The sequence below is a fragment of the Polypterus senegalus genome, chromosome 13 (genome assembly GCF_016835505.1).
Source record: "Polypterus senegalus isolate Bchr_013 chromosome 13, ASM1683550v1, whole genome shotgun sequence".
NCBI classification, from domain to species: Eukaryota; Metazoa; Chordata; class Cladistia; order Polypteriformes; family Polypteridae; genus Polypterus; species Polypterus senegalus.
In genome coordinates, this window is record NC_053166.1 from 133,523,995 (window position 1) to 133,543,121 (window position 19,127).

The following is a 19,127-nucleotide window of genomic DNA, read 5'->3' on the forward strand; positions in this document are numbered from 1 at the left end:
TAAAAGGTTTTAGACAATTTGAAATTTTTGTGATAAAAAAATTAGGTTTGTTTGGAAGAAAATGAGAAAGAAATGTGCTGTCACAATTTACAGTTTTTTGGATTCAATGGTCACGTGCGCAATCCAAGCAACAATGCAATAAATATTCGTTTTTACTCAGTGTACAATGTTCATGTTTATTCAGGCCAATCAAAGTTGTCTTCACATGAATCATGTCAAGTTTTCTCATTGTTCAGATATAATATGTCGACTAGTGTAAGGAACAGGTGGTTATGAAGAAAAAGACAAAAGTTATCATTTTCAAGTTTATTTCTAAAATGGGTGTTTGTGTCTGGGTAAGACAGTAATGTGTTCTTTAATAAGGGTTGCTTCATTAGGGGGTCATCGTTGGCTACTAACTGAATAGCTTTGCTATCCAGTAAATCCCAAAACATAGTCTTGATCCTGCCAGCAAGTGTATAAAAAGGAGGCCAGTCCCTGTCTTTTATTAAGCCAACACAAACTACGCAAAGTACAAATACATGTTTAGTGATTTCAGACATTTACTTTGTAATGCGCATCAGACTCACCCACAATTGTTGAGAATCTTCGCGTAGGCTCTTTTCCTGTTACAAGTCTGTAGAGATCAGGATAGTAAAACTCCAGGCTTTCAAGGAAAACCACATAGCCTCTTTGACCTTTAGAATGTAAAATGTCCAGTAGACGGCCTTCAAGAAAAGAAATCACATAATCAAGACATGACACCAATATATTCTATAGTTGAAAAGCACAGTTGGAAAAACCTACTCATCATGTCCACGCTTGATAAGATTCAGTACTTGTATGTGACATTTAACTACTGCATGTATAAAATTAAGCTTTAAGATAAGATGTCTATATATTAAGGTCATATTTCATTTAAATTGATTGCTAAAAGTTTTTTGTCAAAAAAAGTAGTACTAGAGTTGCCTCGAAAGCTTGCATATTGTAATCTTTTTAGTTAGCCAATAAAAGGTGTCATTTTGCTTGCTTTTCTCTGTTGTCAAAAAAGAAAATGATATATTTCATTAACCTCCTTAGCATTTTTTCTCAAAAAAAGTGTAAAAAGCATTTCATTTTTTGGCTTGAAAAATTACATTTTTATTAAATTTCATCTTTCTCCTTTAAATTTGTGAATTTCCCCTTGGGATTAATAAAGTATCTATCTAAAATGTGCAAACCACTAAAAATACAATGTCAGAATTGTAAAAAAGTATAATAATGATACAAATAATAATAATAATAATGAAGCTAATACTGTATATACTGTCAAAATATGTATTTTGTGTGGTATAACTTTGAGCGTGAAAACTGCGTAGGTGTGTGGTCATTTACCCGACGCAGTTCAACATAGAGGTTCATCTCAACAACAATTCTTTCAATCACGTCATCATCAAGAATTAACTTCAGGTAAATACGTGGATTTTGTCTGTCAACATTCACTTTTATTCCTGGCTCCCACACAAAATCAAAACGAGGCGGTGCTGGTTTATCTGAAGCTGGGTCGCCAGAAACCTCAACACGAGTGTCACTTTCAGATTCATTAGAATCACTTTCAGTTTCACTGTCCTCTTCGATTTCACTGCCTGAAGACAGATTCACTTCGTCATCACTGCTGATCAAGAGTGTGCAACACCTAGGGTGCTGAAAAACATTTCTTTTCCGAGAAGCCATTATGAGGCCAGGAGAAGACATGTCTATATCATTGCCCAGGTAACGCTCGGGCCTGAAGCTTATGTAAGACACGCCTACACCATTGCCCCAGTAATGCTCTTCAGTAACACTGTTAGTAATTTTATAGCCCAAGTAATCCTCCGGTCTAATGCTTAAGCAAATGACACTCGGGACTAATGCTTTTAGCACTGTTTTCACACCCTGAGTGATACCTCGGGTCTAACGTTGAGCTTGGGGGAAAACTTGCTATTGCTTTGATTTAAATTTATCACTTTGTGATTAAGAATTATCCTACATTCACCAATTTTAGAATTGCCAATTAACTTAACCAACATGTCTTTGAAGCTGTAGGAGGGAAACTCACAGAGGCACAGTCAGAATGCTGGATAAAAGAAGTGTATGCTATTTAAATTTGTAGTCAAAAGGTCAATTCAGTTGTAAACTTTTCAGACTCAAGCTATTTACCTTATTTTAAGACAAAAATGTCATAAAAAAAGTTGAAAAAATATGCTTTTGGGGTGAGTCAGAAATGAAGTGAGTGCACATACGGTCTCAGTACAAGGTTAAAGCAATTTAAAATACAGTCAACAGCAACATTTATTTGTAGCATGTTTTCATAGAAATGATGTAGCTCAAGTTGAAGAAAAAATAAAAAATATAAAGATTAGGCAATACTAAGCAATACTAAGTAACAAAGAATAAAGTAAGCTCCGATGGCCAAGGAGGACAGAAATAAAAAAAAAAACTCCAGAGGGCTGGAGAAAAAAAAAACAAAATCTGCAGGGGTTCCAAGGCCACAAGACAGCTCAGCCCCCTTCCACAAGGCATTCGGCCTAACATCAATGATCTAAATCAGTCCTCATGGTTTTCAGACTTCACATGGAAGTATTAGATGATGATAGTCATGTGGGCCTCTGGTCTTCAATCCAATATAGGGACTGCACAGTGCAAATTGCCACCACAGAAAACCGAAAAAGAATAGCAGAGAAAGTAGGGGTTAGTACGGATTTTGGAGCCTTAAAAAATGATAATAAATGCATATACAGAATATCAGGGTTACATTAAAATGAAGCTATGAGAAAGCCATGTTAAAGTAATGGGTGATTTACAGCCAACCGAGTTCAGGCCATTCGTACTTACGGTCAATGATTTCTCTATTTTATTCTTTTTACTGATGAGCAGGTGTGAATAACAGATAAGCTGGTACTTTCCTTTTATGACCTTCAGCCCCACAGCACTACACAAGCTTTCCTGTGAAATGTCAGTTGATTTCCATGAATCACCAAAAATTGAATGAGTTTTCCCTTTGGTGCAATGAACACTGACATATGAAAGATGGGGTTGTGCCATGTGGAGTTTTGGGAGCACAGCAACGTGGTACCTCCAAACTGCTGTGCGGGAGGGGGAGTGATCGGCATGGTAACAGCTGTGCACCAGTTCAAAAGTGCTGCGTGGCACCCTGAAAAAAGGCCGCTGAGACTCAAATATCAGTTTGTGCTACTCCATACTAGGAGTTAAAGCATGCATGCTGTTGACCAACACCAGACCCACGGAGCTTCATTTGCAATAACCTGTACAATCTGAGACTGCCATACAGCCATTCTGATAATTGGCCAGCCATAAATGAAGCCATAAGTTGGTGCATGACTGTGCTAGACAGAATAAGAACTTTTAATGTACTAGAATAGAAGGGAAACTACATTTCCACCAAATTAGTCTGAAAAATGCTAAAACAGAACAATGGTTTCAAAATTTTACTTTTTTTTAAATTTTGTCAAAAGGAGGAGTTGACAATGGTAATTGACTGTAAACTGTGACAAAACCAACCACTCTGTTTTAGTTGGACGCTCGTTGCTAGAAGGAAAGTTAGATTCATTGGTTTGACCAAGATTTCCTGCACTCGTGTGAGTAGCAAGGCGCAAACAATGGCAAAAATGGCACTGACATTTGGTGAGAGATCAAAGTGAATGCGTAAAACAAAACATTCCGTGGAAGATGTTTTGCCTGTTATCTCTGAACTGGACTATGACTTGTCGGACTCAGATTTTGATACAAGTGACTGAAAACGAATGTGAGGTTCCAGCTTCAGCTAAATGTTCCCCAGCTAATCGTACTGACAGTGTTCGCCAGGGAGGACTGCCACTTAAACCTCTCCACTGTTCTACCCACATTCAAGCAATATGTTGATTGCAAAACCAGAGACAATAAAACACTGGACCTGTTTTATGCCAATGCTTCTGAGGCATACACCTCCATCTCTCTCCCTCCCTTGGGCAGGGCTGACCATAACCTTGTCCATCTCCAGCCCCTTTATAAACCTGCTGTCCAGAGACAACCTGCATTCAAGAAGACTGTCATGAGGTGGACAAGGGAGACAGAGGAGACTTTGCAGGGATGCTTTGAGGCAACGGACTGGGATGTTCTCTGCAGTTCCCATGGGGACAATATAGACAATCTGACAGACTGCATCACAGAATATATTAACTTCTGTGTGGACACTGTTGTTCCCAAAAAAACTGTTTGTTGCTTCCCCAACAATAAACCCTGGGTAACTAAAGATATCAAAGACACACTTAATAAAAAGAAGAGAGCTTTCAGAAACGGTGACAAAGAGGAGTTGAGACTGGTACAGAGGGAGTTGAAATCTAAGATTGCAGAGGGGAAAGACTGCTACAGGAGGAAGCTGGAAAGCAAACTCCAAGAAAACAATCCCAGAGAGGTGTGGAATGGAATGAGGGCCATTACTGGCTTGAAACAAAAGAGAGGTGTTGGGATGGATGGAGATGTGGAATATGCAAACAATCTAAATCGGCACTTTAATAGGTTTGACTCCCCTACGTCTCCTCCCCCCACACTCAGCTCTTCTCAATTTCTCCATTCTCCTCCCTCCTCTCCTGCCCGCACAGCTTGTCTCTCTCCGTCTCTCTCAGCTGATGACATTAGAAGGGAACTGTGTAGACTTCATCCCAGTAAAGCTGCAGGTCCTGATGGCATCAGTCCCAGGCTGCTCAGGTGCTGTGCTGCCCAGCTGTGTGGAGTTCTACATCTGATCTTCAACAAGAGTCTGAAACTGCAGAGGGTCCCGTCACTCTGGAAAACATCCTGTCTGGTTCCAGTCCCCAAAAAGAACCACCCGTTGACCCCCAGCGACTACAGGCCAGTAGCTCTGACTTCATACGTTATGAAAGTGCTGGAGAGACTTCTCCTGAAACATATGCGTCTGCTGGTAGAACCTTGGCTGGACCCCCTTCAGTTTGCTTATCGGCCCGTATTGGTGTGGAGGACGCCATCATCTATCTGCTGAACCAGGCTTATTCTCATTTGGACATTGCTGGGAACACTGTGAGGGTCATGTTTTTTGACTTCTCCAGTGCTTTTAACACAATCAGACCATCACTGCTGGGAAATAAGCTTACGGAAATGCAGGTGGACGCCCCATTGGTAGCCTGGATTACGGACTATTTAACCAATCGACCACAGCATGTCCGGCTGAAGAGCTGCTGCTCAGATAGCATTCTGAGCAGCACGGGGGCGCCGCAGGGAACTGTCCTATCACCCTTCCTCTTCACCCTCTATCGTCTGACTTCAGGTACAGGTCCCAGTCATGTCATCTGCAGAAATTCTCTGATGACTCTGCCATTGTGGCCTGTATCAGGGAAGGACAGGAGGATGAATACAGGAGGGTGGTGGACAGCTTTGTGGAGTGGTGTGAGCTAAATTTTTTACAGATAAACATCACAAAGACAAAGGAACTGGTTGTGGACTTTAGAAAACAGGCTCCTTTTCCCACCCCTGTCACCATCAGAGGAACTGATGTTGAGGTGGTTGAGGACTACAGGTACCTGGGGGTACACATTGACTGTAAACTGGACTGGTCCATGAACACCAACACGGTTTTCAAGAAAGGGCAGAGCCGACTTTACCTATTGAGGAGGCTCAGGTCTTTCAATGTCTGTAGGAAGATGCTGACTATGTTCTATCACTCTGTGGTAGAGAGTGTGGTGTTTTTTGCAGCTGTGTGTTGGGGCAGTGGGCTGAAGACAGCCGAGGTCAACAGGCTGAACAAACTGATTAAAAAGGCTGGTTCTGTTCTGGGTGTCAGACTGGAGAACCTGGCGGAGGTGTCTGAGAGGAGAATGCTGAAAAAGATTCTCGGTATCATGGACAACCCCTCTCACCCCATGCATGCCTCCTTGATGGGTCATCGGAGCACGCATAGCAAAAGACTCATTGCCTCCAAGTGTAGAACCAAACGCCACAGGAAATCTTTTCTACCTGTGGCAATAAGACTGTATAATTCTTCCTCATTCTGTAGGTGATCCTTCCCATCATCACATGCACCACTTGCACTAATAATCTGTAATTTATTATATCTGTTATAGTTTTTTGTTATAGTTGTCTGTTGCTTTGCATAAAAGGAGTTATATAGTTATAATACAAACTATTAGTTATAGTTATTTGATATTTTGTTGAGAGTTATGTTGTTACTCTGTTTATTTAGTTATTCTGTTTGCACTAGTACTACTGATCTTCTTAACTCTTTATTCCTCTTGTTGCACTGAGCATGTATATGACAAAAGAATTTCCCTCGGGATAAATAAAGTTCTTATCTATCTATCTATCTATCTATCTATCTATCTATCTATCTATCTATCTATCTATCTATCTATCTATCTATCTATCTATCTATCTATCTATCTATCTATCTATCTATCTATCTAACAATGATAACAGGTAGAAAGCAGATTGCAATGCACTGTGACTTTGACCCAGCCACACAAAGACGGCTTGGCAGCAAGCCTGCTGCATATTCTTGGCAAACTGGCAGCCACAGCATGCAGCAACAGACGTTTTATGTTGATTTCTGTGTGAAACCATTGCTTTTCAGAAACTGTTTTTTGGAAAAAGTATTCAGCCCTCAAAGAGTTCATATCTGTTTAGACTGTCATTTTCATCTTCAGTCTATTACCACAATTTTGATGAATGTAAGCCTCTGTGGCTGGCAGTGAGACACACAAGTCTGTTCCGGTGTGGCGCCAGGGGCTTGGGTTCAAGTCCTGGGCCAATCGCTGTCTGTACAAAGCTTGTACTTACTCCTTTGTTTCTGTTTACTCCATTTTCTTTTCACAACAGGCATGTTGCGTTAACTGAAGACTCCATACTGATCCTGGATGAATGTTTGTGAACCCATCATTAAGTGTCTGGGATGGAGCAGTATCAGATACCAGGCAAGAACAATTGTTGAATGCCAGTTGTACTCCATAGTGATAATAAATGCATATTAACCCTAACCTGCAATTCTTTTTTCATATAAGAGGAAACAGAATTATTTGGAGTAAGGCCATGTAAACATATTCCACACAGTTGGTGGATGGGCTGAGACTTGAACCTTGGTTTATGGAGTTCTGAGACCACTGTGTTTACAATGCACAACCATTTAGCACTCACTGTATATTTATTTATAAATACATCTCTAAAATAGGAATACTAGATTTCAACCCAGTTTAAACTTTTTATTATTCAGGATAAGTTTTACTGCAATAAGATTTCTGTACTCTTCTGTACATTTTTACTATATACTGTAGATGCACAACAAGGCTCTGATTTCTCTCCTTGGTTAACCATATTTTACTTTTATTGTTTAAACATGTGAGAGAAGCTAGTTCAGAAAAAGATAATGAGGATAACGACAGCAAGTCTGAGTTACACTGAGATACCCTGCAGTTCATACCAGGTCCTTTTACAGTGGGAGTGAACAGATGACTTTAAACAAAGAAATTAATGTACATGCCAAGCACTCACTTAGCAGTTCCCTGGTAATGTCTGCTTATTAACTCTGCATCACTTCCCTACCACACTACAGACAACACACAGATTAACACGTGACATCTCCCAGAGGTGGAATAATAAACAAACACCAACAGAACTGTTTATGAATGAGTGCACAGTCGGAAATGCCAAGTCTGAATCTTTATATGTCTGTTAACTAGTTTCATGAAACCTTCACCAGACATAGTGTTTTCATTGTTGGTGAGGCCAGCAGAGGGCGCTTATCCTATGATCTGAAAGTGGATCCCAATGTCCCTGTGTAGTGATGGGGACACTGTGCTGTAAAAGTGGCACCATCTTTCAGATGAGATGCAAAACTGATGTCCTGACTCTCTGTGGTCATAAAAGATCCTTGGGCTTCCTTCGTAAAGACTATGGTGTATCCTGACATCCAGACTAAATTGACCTCCACAGCCTAGTCATTCTGGCCCCCTAATCATCCCTTATCTCTGTCATCAAGTTACCACCTAATACCTAATGTTTGGTGAGCATACTGGCACAACAATGGCTGCGGTCGCATCGTCACACATTCGTGCTGCAGATTAGTGGAGTTTGAAGTAGCTCCGAACTCACTGAATCGCTTTGAGTAGTGGGAAAAGTGCCATTTAAATATAAAGAATCTATATATATAATTCACTAAGGCAAGACAACCATCGAAAGCGGCGTGGATTCACTAAGCCGCCGACAAGTGAGACACCTATGGCGCACGCAGGAAGGAGCCACGCCCAACAACTCCAAGACCATTGGATACAACGACAACTCGCAGGGCCACGCCCACCAACTCGGACGCAACGACACAGAAACACTGGCGTCATTTATATTTGCCTGTCATAGAGGTCACATGCAGCTCCGACCCACGTTGACTGTTAATAGAGGCATGTTTCTCGCGGAGGTGAATCGCCATATGCGGCGTGTAAAACTGTTTGCGAGGGGTATCCCATGGGATCCTTAAAACGTTCCTTTACAACTGAGGTTAAAACACAATGAAGCGAGCAGTCTTTAAAAAACGAGTTTTCGGTTACGACGCACGACGGCGTGCACTATAGCAAACTGTTTTACACGCTACATATAGCAATTCGCATCCGCGACAAACATGCGTCTTCTTAGATACTCCTGTACTTAGTACACACCCCCCTCCCACCGTGGTCAGGTGTCTTGGTGGATTATATATAGAAGGGCAGCCAAAACCGCACAGAGCAATGAAAAGTCTACGTGAGTCACAGGTGCATCTGGACTGTACAAAGACGACAACGACTCGAGTGACGAGTTGGAGGTGGGCACATGAGCAGGCAGTGTATACTGAACGAGAAACCAGCAGACTAGCATGACGGAGGGAGCGGAGTGGATGTCCTTCTCCTCTCCTCCTGTTCCACCCTGAGCGCCGCACGGACGATTGTGTGTTGGTTCATTCCGTGCATTGGTTAAAACCCAATGAAGGAAGCAGTCATTAAAAACCAATAAGCCCTGTGCCTCTGTTTCATTACCGTCTCACCTGCTTCACCAATGCAGGCCCCGCAACAGGCGATCTGGCGGCGTCATTCCCATGACCCGCCGGGCAGCCAACTGGGTAACCAAAGTCTTTGGGTTCAGGGGGGAGTATGGTTATGGTTACAAAGCTGAAACTTAAAGGAATTGACAGAAGGGCACCACCAGGTGTGGCGCCTTTCGCTTCATTTGACTCAACGCAGGAAACCTCACTCGGCCCGGACACGGACAGGATTGACAGATTGATAGCTCTTTCTCGATTCTGTGGGTGGTGGTGCATGGCAGTTCTTAGTTGGTGGAGCGATTTGGCTGGTTATTTCCGAAAACGAACGAGACTCCCGCCTGCTAAATAGTTACACGACCCAACAGCGGTCGGCGTCCAAATTCTTGGAGGGACAAGTGGCTTTCAGCCATGTGAGATTGAGCATTAACAGGTCTGTGATGCACTTGTATGTTCGGCACTGCACGCGCGCTACACTGAATGGATCAACGTGTGTCTACCCGGCGCGGGGAGGCCATTGAACCCCATTCGTGATGGAGACCGTGGCTTCAATTGTTCCCCACGAGCGAAATTCCCAGTACGTGCGGGTCATACGCTCGCACTGATTACGTCCCTGCCCTTTGTAAAGCCCCCCCATTTAGATTATATATAAAAAAAGCAGCCGGAACCGCAAAGAACAATGAAAAATCAACGTGGAAACCGACTGAGGCGGTGTTTGGAAAATTAACAGTCAACGTGACTCACAGGTGCGTGTGGACTGTACACAGACAAAAGCGACTCAGGTATGGAGTTGGGGGCGAGCACATAAGCGGGCAGTGCGTACTGAACGTCCTTCGCTTTGGAAGGAGAAAGCGCGACGGCGCTCCTCCGGTTTTCAGTCACGGACAATTGTATGTTCGTTCGTAGCGTGCATTGTTGCAATGTTACTTTTCTTGGTGGTTTATTAAATTACGGATTTTTCAAATGTTTATTTTTTCCTCTGTGCTTAAAAATCATTTAAAAAGCGGCCTGATTATGCGGCGTATGCTACGCTGCGGGTTGGCTAGTTATTATTATTATTATTGGGGTATTTATCATTTCTTCCTAAAAAACCTTGTCTTGGGCACATTAAAAGGGGTTACCTGGACCACATTTATTATTACTGATCTCAATAACAATGCTATTAGTGCTTTTGGAATCTGATATGAACCCTTCTTGTTTGATATTTTGCTGCGCAGGTGTTTTTGTGGAGTTTTTCTTAGGGAATCCTACATATTAACAATTAACAGTTGATAAAACTGTTAATAACTTAATAAAGAATTTTATGGAAACCTGTGACACTACTTCTTAAAAAATACCGACGTTCAATCAATTTCAAATATCTTCAACAAGACAAACATTGGTAACTTCAGCTCCAAAGGTTTAGTACCGTCATGTCTCTCTGTCTCTCGCTCTAGTTGTGTTCAGTTTCGTCTTTCAAGACTGCCAGACAGAGCTATTTTGAATCAAAATAATTAACCCTGACCTATGATTCATGTCATATTTTATTGCTAGCTTCTCGTTGCAATGCTGTAAATGCTGCCTATTGTCTTTATGCTTTAAAGCAGCATTGTGGGGTGTAGGTTAGTGCTGCTGCCTTCAGTTTTAGGAGACTGAGCTGAAATCTCAGCCCATATGGTGTTTGCATGTTGTCCCTGTCAGTGAATGGTTTTCTCTGGGCATTTAGACAGACAGATAGATAGATAGATAGATAGATAGATAGATAGATAGATAGATAGACAGATAGATAGATAGATACTTTATTAATCCCTAGGGGAAATTCACATACTCCAGCAGCAGCATATTGATAAAAAAAACAAAAACAATATTAAATTAAAGAGTGATAAAAATGCAGGAATAACGGACAGTAACTTTGTACAATGTTAATGTTTACCCCCCCCAGTTGAAATTGAAGAGTCGCATAGTGTGGCAGAGGAACGATCTCCTCAGTCTGTCAGTAGAGCAGGGCAGCTGAAGCTGCTCCTCTGTCTGGAGATGATCCTGTTCAGTGGATGCAGTGGATTCTCCATGACTGACAGGAGCCTGCTCAGTGCCCGTCGCTCTGCCACAGATGTCAAACTGTCCAGCTCCGTGCCTACAATAGAGCCTGCCTTCCTCACCAGTTTGTCCAGGCATGAGGTGTCCCTATTCTTTATGCTGCCTCCCCAGCACATTACTGCGTAGAAGAGGGTGCTCGCCACAACCGCCTGATAGAACATCTGCAGCATCTTATTGCAGATGTTGAAGGACGCCAACCTTCTAAGAAAGTATAGTCGACTCTGTCCTTTCATACACAGAGCATCAGTATTGGCAGTCCAGTCCAATTTATCATCCAGCTGCACTCCCAGGTATTTATAGGTCTGTACCCTCTGCACACTGTCGCCTCTGATGATCACGGGGTCCATGAGGGGCCTGGGCCTCCTAAAATCCACCACCAGCTCCTTGGTTTTGCTGGTGTTCAGTTGTAGGTGGTTTGAGTCACATCATTTAACAAAGTCCTTGATTAGGTTAGTATATTTCATTTTTTTCTAACACATGTCAAAGAGGTCTAGTTTTAGTTCATTGATGAATGTAGATTTCCCTTGTGTGCTTGAGTGTTCACTGCACTGGGCTTATGCTCCAAGCAGGGTTGGCCTGTTGGCCATAAATTGGATTTCGTTAAGTCACTGATATTCCAATCCCAATTTTTCATCCTTTTTTTTGTTAGGCTATGGAGCTTACCGTATCAATAGACACAAGACAGGGACTAAGCTTGGACGGAATGACATCCCACTTCAAGACATCCACAATCATTTACCCAACTGTACGTCTTTTGAATGTTAAAGAAAATGAAGAAAACTGGTGAAAACCCACAGCAACCTTGGAAGAGCAAATCAAATCTTTGTAGACAATGATGGGGGTACAATATGAACCTGGCACTTTGGAATTAAGTGCTAACAAGTGTGTCACCAGGCTGCTTAACACTTGAAAACAAATTAGTCAGTAATATTAGTAAATAACTATTTAAAATTCAGTTACTTTCAGCTACATTTTTAGAGACTTGTCAGATGCCTCCTGAAATAATCAGTAGCAGAAAAGACCTTCACTTGGACCAAGAAGTAAATTTTGAAGGCAAAATGTACATCAATTTTAAGCTTTGTTTGTGCCCATATGTGTGCTTTACCAGCCAACTGAACATCAGTCCTGACAGAAGAAAAATAAGGCCAGCTTTGACAGAAATAGAGTGGCATGCTTTTACCATCTTTGCTATGTTTATTGTCTTTAATGTTTACATTGCTTGATTCCACTTTAAAACACAGTACTGTCTTTGTAGTCAATTATTAAGCACACATTTTGATTTTCATTATCAAAAGCATTGAGGCCTGCTTTGCTTGTACTGTGTTAGTACAGAAGCAGGGGGTTTAGACACTGCAGAAATGGCCACATTAGAACAATCTAGGCCATTCAGACCAGCAAAGCTCACCAGTCCTTTAAATTCTTCCAAAATAACATCAAGTTGAGTTTTGAAAGTCCCTAAAGTCCAATTGTCTACCACACACCTCTTGGTACCTTATTCCATGTGTCTATGGTAATTTATAGTGTTGAATGCTACTGGGAACTGTCATTTGTCCTCAAGTGGTGTATTTATTTCATGCAGTGAACTTGCATCAAACCTGACTGGTTAAATGTGATGTTAACAGCTTTAATCATGGTGACAAACAAGATCAGCTATTCATGTTGCATAACATTTATCCTTGAAAACATTTTAACTGACAATCCATCCATCTGCTGGGTATCAGAAGCTACTCAGCTGCATTAGTTATAAGGCAAGAAGAAGCCCTGGCTGGAATGGCAACTTCCAACAAGGCACACTCACTCATTCTGGCTCAATCTATAATACAACATTTCTGTGATTTTGGAGAGAACCTGCCGAATCGACACTACACTCACTTGTACATATCGAGCTCAGTGTCATCAGTCAGCCTAACATGCATATTATAGGGATGGAGGAGGAAGCCGTTGTAAGTGAAATAAAGCCACACAGATCGTCGGGGAGCAGACTAATTCTACACAGACAGGTTGTGCCACAGTGAGGTCTTTGCTTGGCAATGTATTTTTATAATTTTTGCTATATTTTTTTTTACATTAGCATGTTTTTATTATTGTAGTATATTGGAAATTGCACATAATACTGCTTAGTTGGCATTGGAATCTGCAGTTTAGTGAGTTTTTTCAGATTAATAGCATACTGCCATTAGTTTGTGTATGGACAGAGAAATACACCATATGCAGAATACATGTTTAAAACTCACAATACTGAACTATGAAATTAAACAATATATAAAACAGGAACTTGGACTGCATGCAAGTCAAACTTAGAACTGTGTGACTTTGTACTGATTTAACAAGCCAGCACTGGGGCCACCTGAACTTTAATCTTTTGGGACAATGATACTCTTAAACAAATGATAAAACTCAAAACTGTTAGGCATTTATTCAACTTCTTAATTCCCAAAACATAGCTAATATGCTTAAGCAAGCCATTATTCCACCTGTTGAAATCTTGATTTGATATTTTGTATCTTTTAAACAATATTAGCGTTGGCCGCTAGATATTTACCTAAACTTTGAATCTTTTTATTGATCTACATTTTTATCCTTTAATTTCTTTGAAATGTGCAAAACTAACTTTATTTATTAGCCGGAGTATTTAGGATCAGAATGGACAAACAGCCTGAGAAAGACAAACACTTATTGATAATTCTTGCAATCGTTGTGATTCGACATGAAGTGAGGGCGGAGCAAAGGCAGCAAGAGCAGGGCAGTGAGAGCAGAGAAGGGAACAACAAAAGAAAGACAAACCCAAAGAAACTGGCAACACCTCTTTGGACTGAACAGCAATTTGAAGCAGCTCCGCACTTAGACCTTAAAAGACTTCTCTTCCACTACTGGTTTTTTCTACACAAGTATTTTTTAATAAGACTCTTTTTCAAATCCATTTCCTAATCTTTTAAGTGTTGTTTCAAATATATATATTTGCTTTATAATAATATTAATTTTATACTGCTTCCTTGGCAATCATGGATTCAATGAGGTTATCAGAAATAAACTTGATGCATTAGGATTAAAAGTTAAGACGGAAGTAAAAAACTTAGGGGTAACTGTTGACTGTAATCTGAATTTTAAATCGCATATTCATCAGACCACTAGGACAGCATTTTTTCACTTAAGAAACATAGCAAAAGTTAGACCTCTTATATTATTGAAAGATGCTGAGAAATTAGTTCACGCTTTTGTTTTCAGTCGACTAGATTACTGTAACGCACTCCTCTCAGGACTACCCAAAAAAGACATCAATCGTTTGCAACGAGTGCAGAATGAAGCTGCTAGAATCCTAACTAGGAAAAGAAAATCCGAGCACATCTCTCCAGTTTTGATGTTACTACACTGGTTACCTGTGTCATTCAGGATTGACTTTAAAATACTGCTTATGGTTTATAAAGCCTTAAATAATCGCGCTCCATCTTATATATCAGAATGTCTGACACCTTATATTCCAAATTGTAACCTTAGATCTTCAAATGAGTGTCTGCTTAGAATTCTAAAAGCTAAACTTAAAAGAAGTGGTGAGGCGACCTTCTGCTGCTATGCACCTAAAATCTGGAATAGCCTGCCAATAGGAATTCGCCAGGCTGATACAGTAGAGCACTTTAAAACACTGCTGAAAACACATTACTTTAACATGGCCTTTCTATAACTTCACTTTAACTTAATCCTGATACTCTGTATGTTCAATTTCCTCATAATAATTACTCATGGTGGCTCTAAAATCCGTACTGACCCCAACTCTCTCTTCTGTTTCTTTTTCCAGTTTCTTTGTGGTGGCGGCCTGTGCCACCTCCACCTACTCAAAGCTTCATGATGCTCCATCATTGATGGACTGAAAGCCAGAAGTCTACGTGACCATCATCATCAAGTCCTTCCATGAGAACCCTAAATCCAAAGAGGACTGTTTCATTTATGTTAGGTAGATTGCCCAGAGGGGACTGGGCGGTCTCGTGGTCTGGAATCCCTACAGATTTTATTTTTTTTCTCCAGCCTTTGGAGTTTTTTTTTTGTTTTTCTGTCCACCCTGGCCATCGGACCTTACTTATTCTATGTTAATTAATGTTGACTTATTTTGTTTTCTTACTGTGTCTCTTATTTTTTCTATTCTTCATTTTGTAAAGCACTTTGAGCTACATTTTTTTTTGTATGAAAATGTGCTATATAAATAAATGTTGTTGTTGTTGTTGGGTCAAGCTATATTGTTGAGGACACCTGGCGCGGATGACTGCCATATTGAGAAGACACGTCTTTAAAACAAAGCAGCGTAGTGAGCGGGCACCTGCTTTGGTGATTCGCACAGGTGTGGCTCACGTCTGATGACAATCGTTTGGTCTGCTTGTTGCGAAGCTTGTTAGTCTCTTTTCTTGAGGCAGCTGTCCAGGTGCAGGTATGTCTGCACACGTGGGGCGCTATAAAGAAACCTACCTAATACTCAACTAAACAACATACAGTAGTTAACAGAAACTACAGCACAAGTGAACCAAAACAGCAAACATAGGAATTTCCATGATAATATATTCAAGATGTAGTGATAGGACCACCTGGTGTGAGTAATTGCCATATTCCCACAGGCGTTAGCAACTGAGGGGGGAACACCTCCAATAAAAAGCAGTGCGGTGAATGGGCACCTCCTTTGGTGACTGGCACAGGTGTAGCTTAACCGTTTGGTCTGCTTGTGCTGAGCTAGTAAGTCCCTTTGCTTAAAGCAGCTGTACACATGTGGCGCTATAAAGCAGCGATATTAAGGCAGATTTCCAAAACAATACAGTCAGGAAATGAAGACAAACGCCAACAGCTCAGCTCAACATCGATTCTGACATTTTAGGCTATCTGTCTCATTGCTGGTTCAGGGGAATAAGTTCACTAAAAAGTATTTTTATCATCCAGTTGTACACTTTTTATTAAGGTAAACTGTAACTTTTTACCCATTTCAGAGATCCACTCTTCTACATTGAGCATCTTCTATTGGGCTTTCTTCAATTAAAAAAAGAATTAATTTACATATTATTAACAGTACATTTTCTTTTTTAACACATACATAAAATAGGCCAATTTTTTTTCAAGTTCCTTAAATAGCTCCAAGGTACACTTCAGACTCTGCTCAATTTTTTTAACAGTTTATTCTTCTACAGCATTCATTATAATTTTCTCATTTTTATTAATGAAAATTCATCATCTCCTTCATTTGTAGAAATTGTGTAGAAGAATATTCATTTTTGTTATCTGCTTTTAGCTTTAGAAAACGTTTCTTTTAATATTCTGAACGTGTTCCCGCTGGCACAGAGCTTCATCTTGCCACAGGGTTTTTTTTAATGATCTTTTTTTTTTTTTTCTGGTCATTACATTTTAGTAGTTAACTCATATCATAAGCGGCTCCAGGCATTTTTTAATAGAGAAGCAGGAGATTTGAAAAAAAATACAAAGCCTAACTAATGATCTGTACATTTTAGTCTTTGAGAGGAAACACAGCTTCAGATCTTCTAATGGCGTGAATTTAATTGCTGTGATTACATCTTGCAGGCTACAGAAATGTTGTCGTACAGTCAGGCTTTTAAAATGAACTGACATGCCTTCCGGTGATGGAGAGGCTGAATCAGGGCACCTTTTAGCCCTTTCATCACCATCAAGTCACTTGGAGCCGCATTGCATTGGTTGCAAGTAGATCAGCTGAGCTCAATATGCCTTCTAACTATCATGAATGAATCTAAGACCCTGATTGAACTCATGACATTTCCGCTCATAGAATGTGACAATTTATAGTGAAAGAAAGAAGAAGAGAATACAAATATTTACTAAAGTGGCAAAGGAACACACCAATTTCGCAACTAAAATTACACCATCAGGAAATTCACCATACACTCCATCTACCTAAGCCTTAAAAATAAGTACTAGACGGTCTTGGCATAGGCTTCTAGTTTGTTGGCGGTAGATAATCATGTGGTGGGCTGATGGACTGATGGCATTGTGTACAGTGTGATGTGGTGGTGGATGTCGGGAGGCCAGTGGCAAGTGATCATCTCTTTCTGTAATAGACTAGTATGCTCTGAATGCACAGTCTACCAAGTCAATACGGACATTTATTATGTAGATGCAGCAGACAAAATAGCAGACGAAAGCTATGGGAGGAAATGTGATGAAACCCAATGGAAAAATGGTTGCCAGGGTGAAGATTAAACCAGCCCATGTGGTTTTCAAATAAGACCTATGCTTGTTTATTTATGCAAGTTCTGCATGCATGTGCAGTATCCTAGCAATTTGTTTTGTCTTCCCACCTTCCAGTGTCATATTCAGTGGAACTGAAAGGAGTCTATGCTCTCATTCAGCAGATTTCACTGGGTGGAGACACATACAGTCTTTGCAGCTTCTGCAAACTGAAGAAGTTCATCCATCCATCCATCCATTATCCAACCCGCTATATCCTAACTACAGGGTCACAGGGGTCTGCTGGAGCCAATCCCAGCCAACACAGGGCACAAGGCAGGAAACAAACCCCGGGCAGGGTGCCAGCCCACCCCAGGGTGCGCACACACACACACACACCCACACCAAGCACAATTTAGGATCGCCAATCCACTTAACCTGCATGTCTTTAGACTGTGGGAGGAAACCGGAGTACCTGGAGGAAACCCACGCAGACACGGGGAGAACATGCAAACTCCATGCAGGGAGGACCCAGGAAGCAAACCCAGGTCTCCTAACTGCGAGGCAGCAGCGCTACCCACTGCACCACCGTGCCACCCCTAACTGAAGAAGTCTTGAGTTATTAATCCAGACCATAATGAAACTTGTCAACAAGAATGTCAGCATTTCTACTGTATGCTAAAGTCATTAATGACAAATCTGTGGGTTATGTCCGAACAGAGGAGTGGAAAGGTTTGCTGTATGGCCAGGTAGATATGATGAATGAGATGGCACTATCAACAGTCATATGAAATATCACTACTTTAGGGGGCCTATTGGTCTCGTCACAGATGAAACAGCAGAAGAAGAGCTTGACACAAATCTACAGTCTGAAAATACCTCTGCTTTGTGAAAAACCATGGAGTGCATGAGATAAAAGGCTCGAAAAAAGGTCAGCACTAATAGGCATATTATATTTCTTAGTCCTTCCTTACCTGATCTGTTAATCTTGGATACAAGCATGGGGGAGTTAAGCACCTCATCCTCATCTTGCTCATCAATGACCTTGCACTGCCGTAGATATGGGGTCAGCTTGTTAGGGTTAATGTAACGTGTCAAAACGTGTCGGTTGCTCTCAACATTTTCCCACAGTGCCTCACTGTCATCATCCATTATCTCAGAAGGTTGACATTCCATCTCCTGCTTTGCCATTTCTGGCACGCTGTTAAATGAAATAAATAAAAAGAAATGCATTGTTATAAACAGTTCATGGAAACATTGAAAATTGTTTTAACTTTTGTAGAACTCTAATTAGTTTGTTAATTAGTTGCTTTATTGCTGTATGTCACAGAAGCAACAGAATTCTGTTTCCACACTTAGTCTCTGTAAAGCAAGTAAACAAATAAAGCACCTCATAAATAAAGGAGGAACTGAAATACTGTAATAACATTATTAGTTTATTTTTCTAAACTATGTAATATAACCCTAAGACTTGGAATTTTTCACTCATTTGATCATTTTCCTTCTAAATTTCTTGCAAATTGTTACAGGAATAAAAAACTGAGCATGGCAGACCAGGCTTTCTTTTCCCTATCAGGAGTTTTCAGCTCTTCCTGGGGATTTTCCAGACACTGAAACAAACTGAAAGTTGTAAATCAGCCAGTGTGCTCTACATCTGCCAATGGGCTGTTTTTAGTATACAGTCCATAGGGGGTACGCCATAGCATCCTACACCTGAAATTATTTCATCAACCTCCTCCTTATCCAGAGGATGAGTGGTGGCATTTTTGGGCCCTCCCAGAATTCTGTACCCTCAACATCAAACATGAAAGCAATGTTTATGCAACAGTACCCTGATACAAGCTTTCGAAAGTAGGCAGAGGAGTTTAATTAC

At 40.8% G+C, this 19,127-nt stretch overlaps 1 protein-coding gene across 2 annotated transcripts in view; it reads right to left on the reverse strand.

Annotated features, from left to right (window-relative positions):
• Positions 1-19,127, reverse strand: part of card11 (caspase recruitment domain family, member 11) — a 216,037-nt gene that overhangs the window by 65,633 nt on the left and 131,277 nt on the right. For both annotated transcript variants that reach the window (XM_039774937.1, XM_039774936.1), the window contains exons 2-3: positions 18,229-18,455; positions 570-707 (exon numbers count right to left, since the gene is read on the reverse strand). In XM_039774937.1, coding sequence (XP_039630871.1) covers positions 570-707; positions 18,229-18,445 — 355 coding nt within the window. In that variant the 5' untranslated portion in view covers positions 18,446-18,455. The remainder of the gene's footprint in view (positions 1-569; positions 708-18,228; positions 18,456-19,127) is intronic.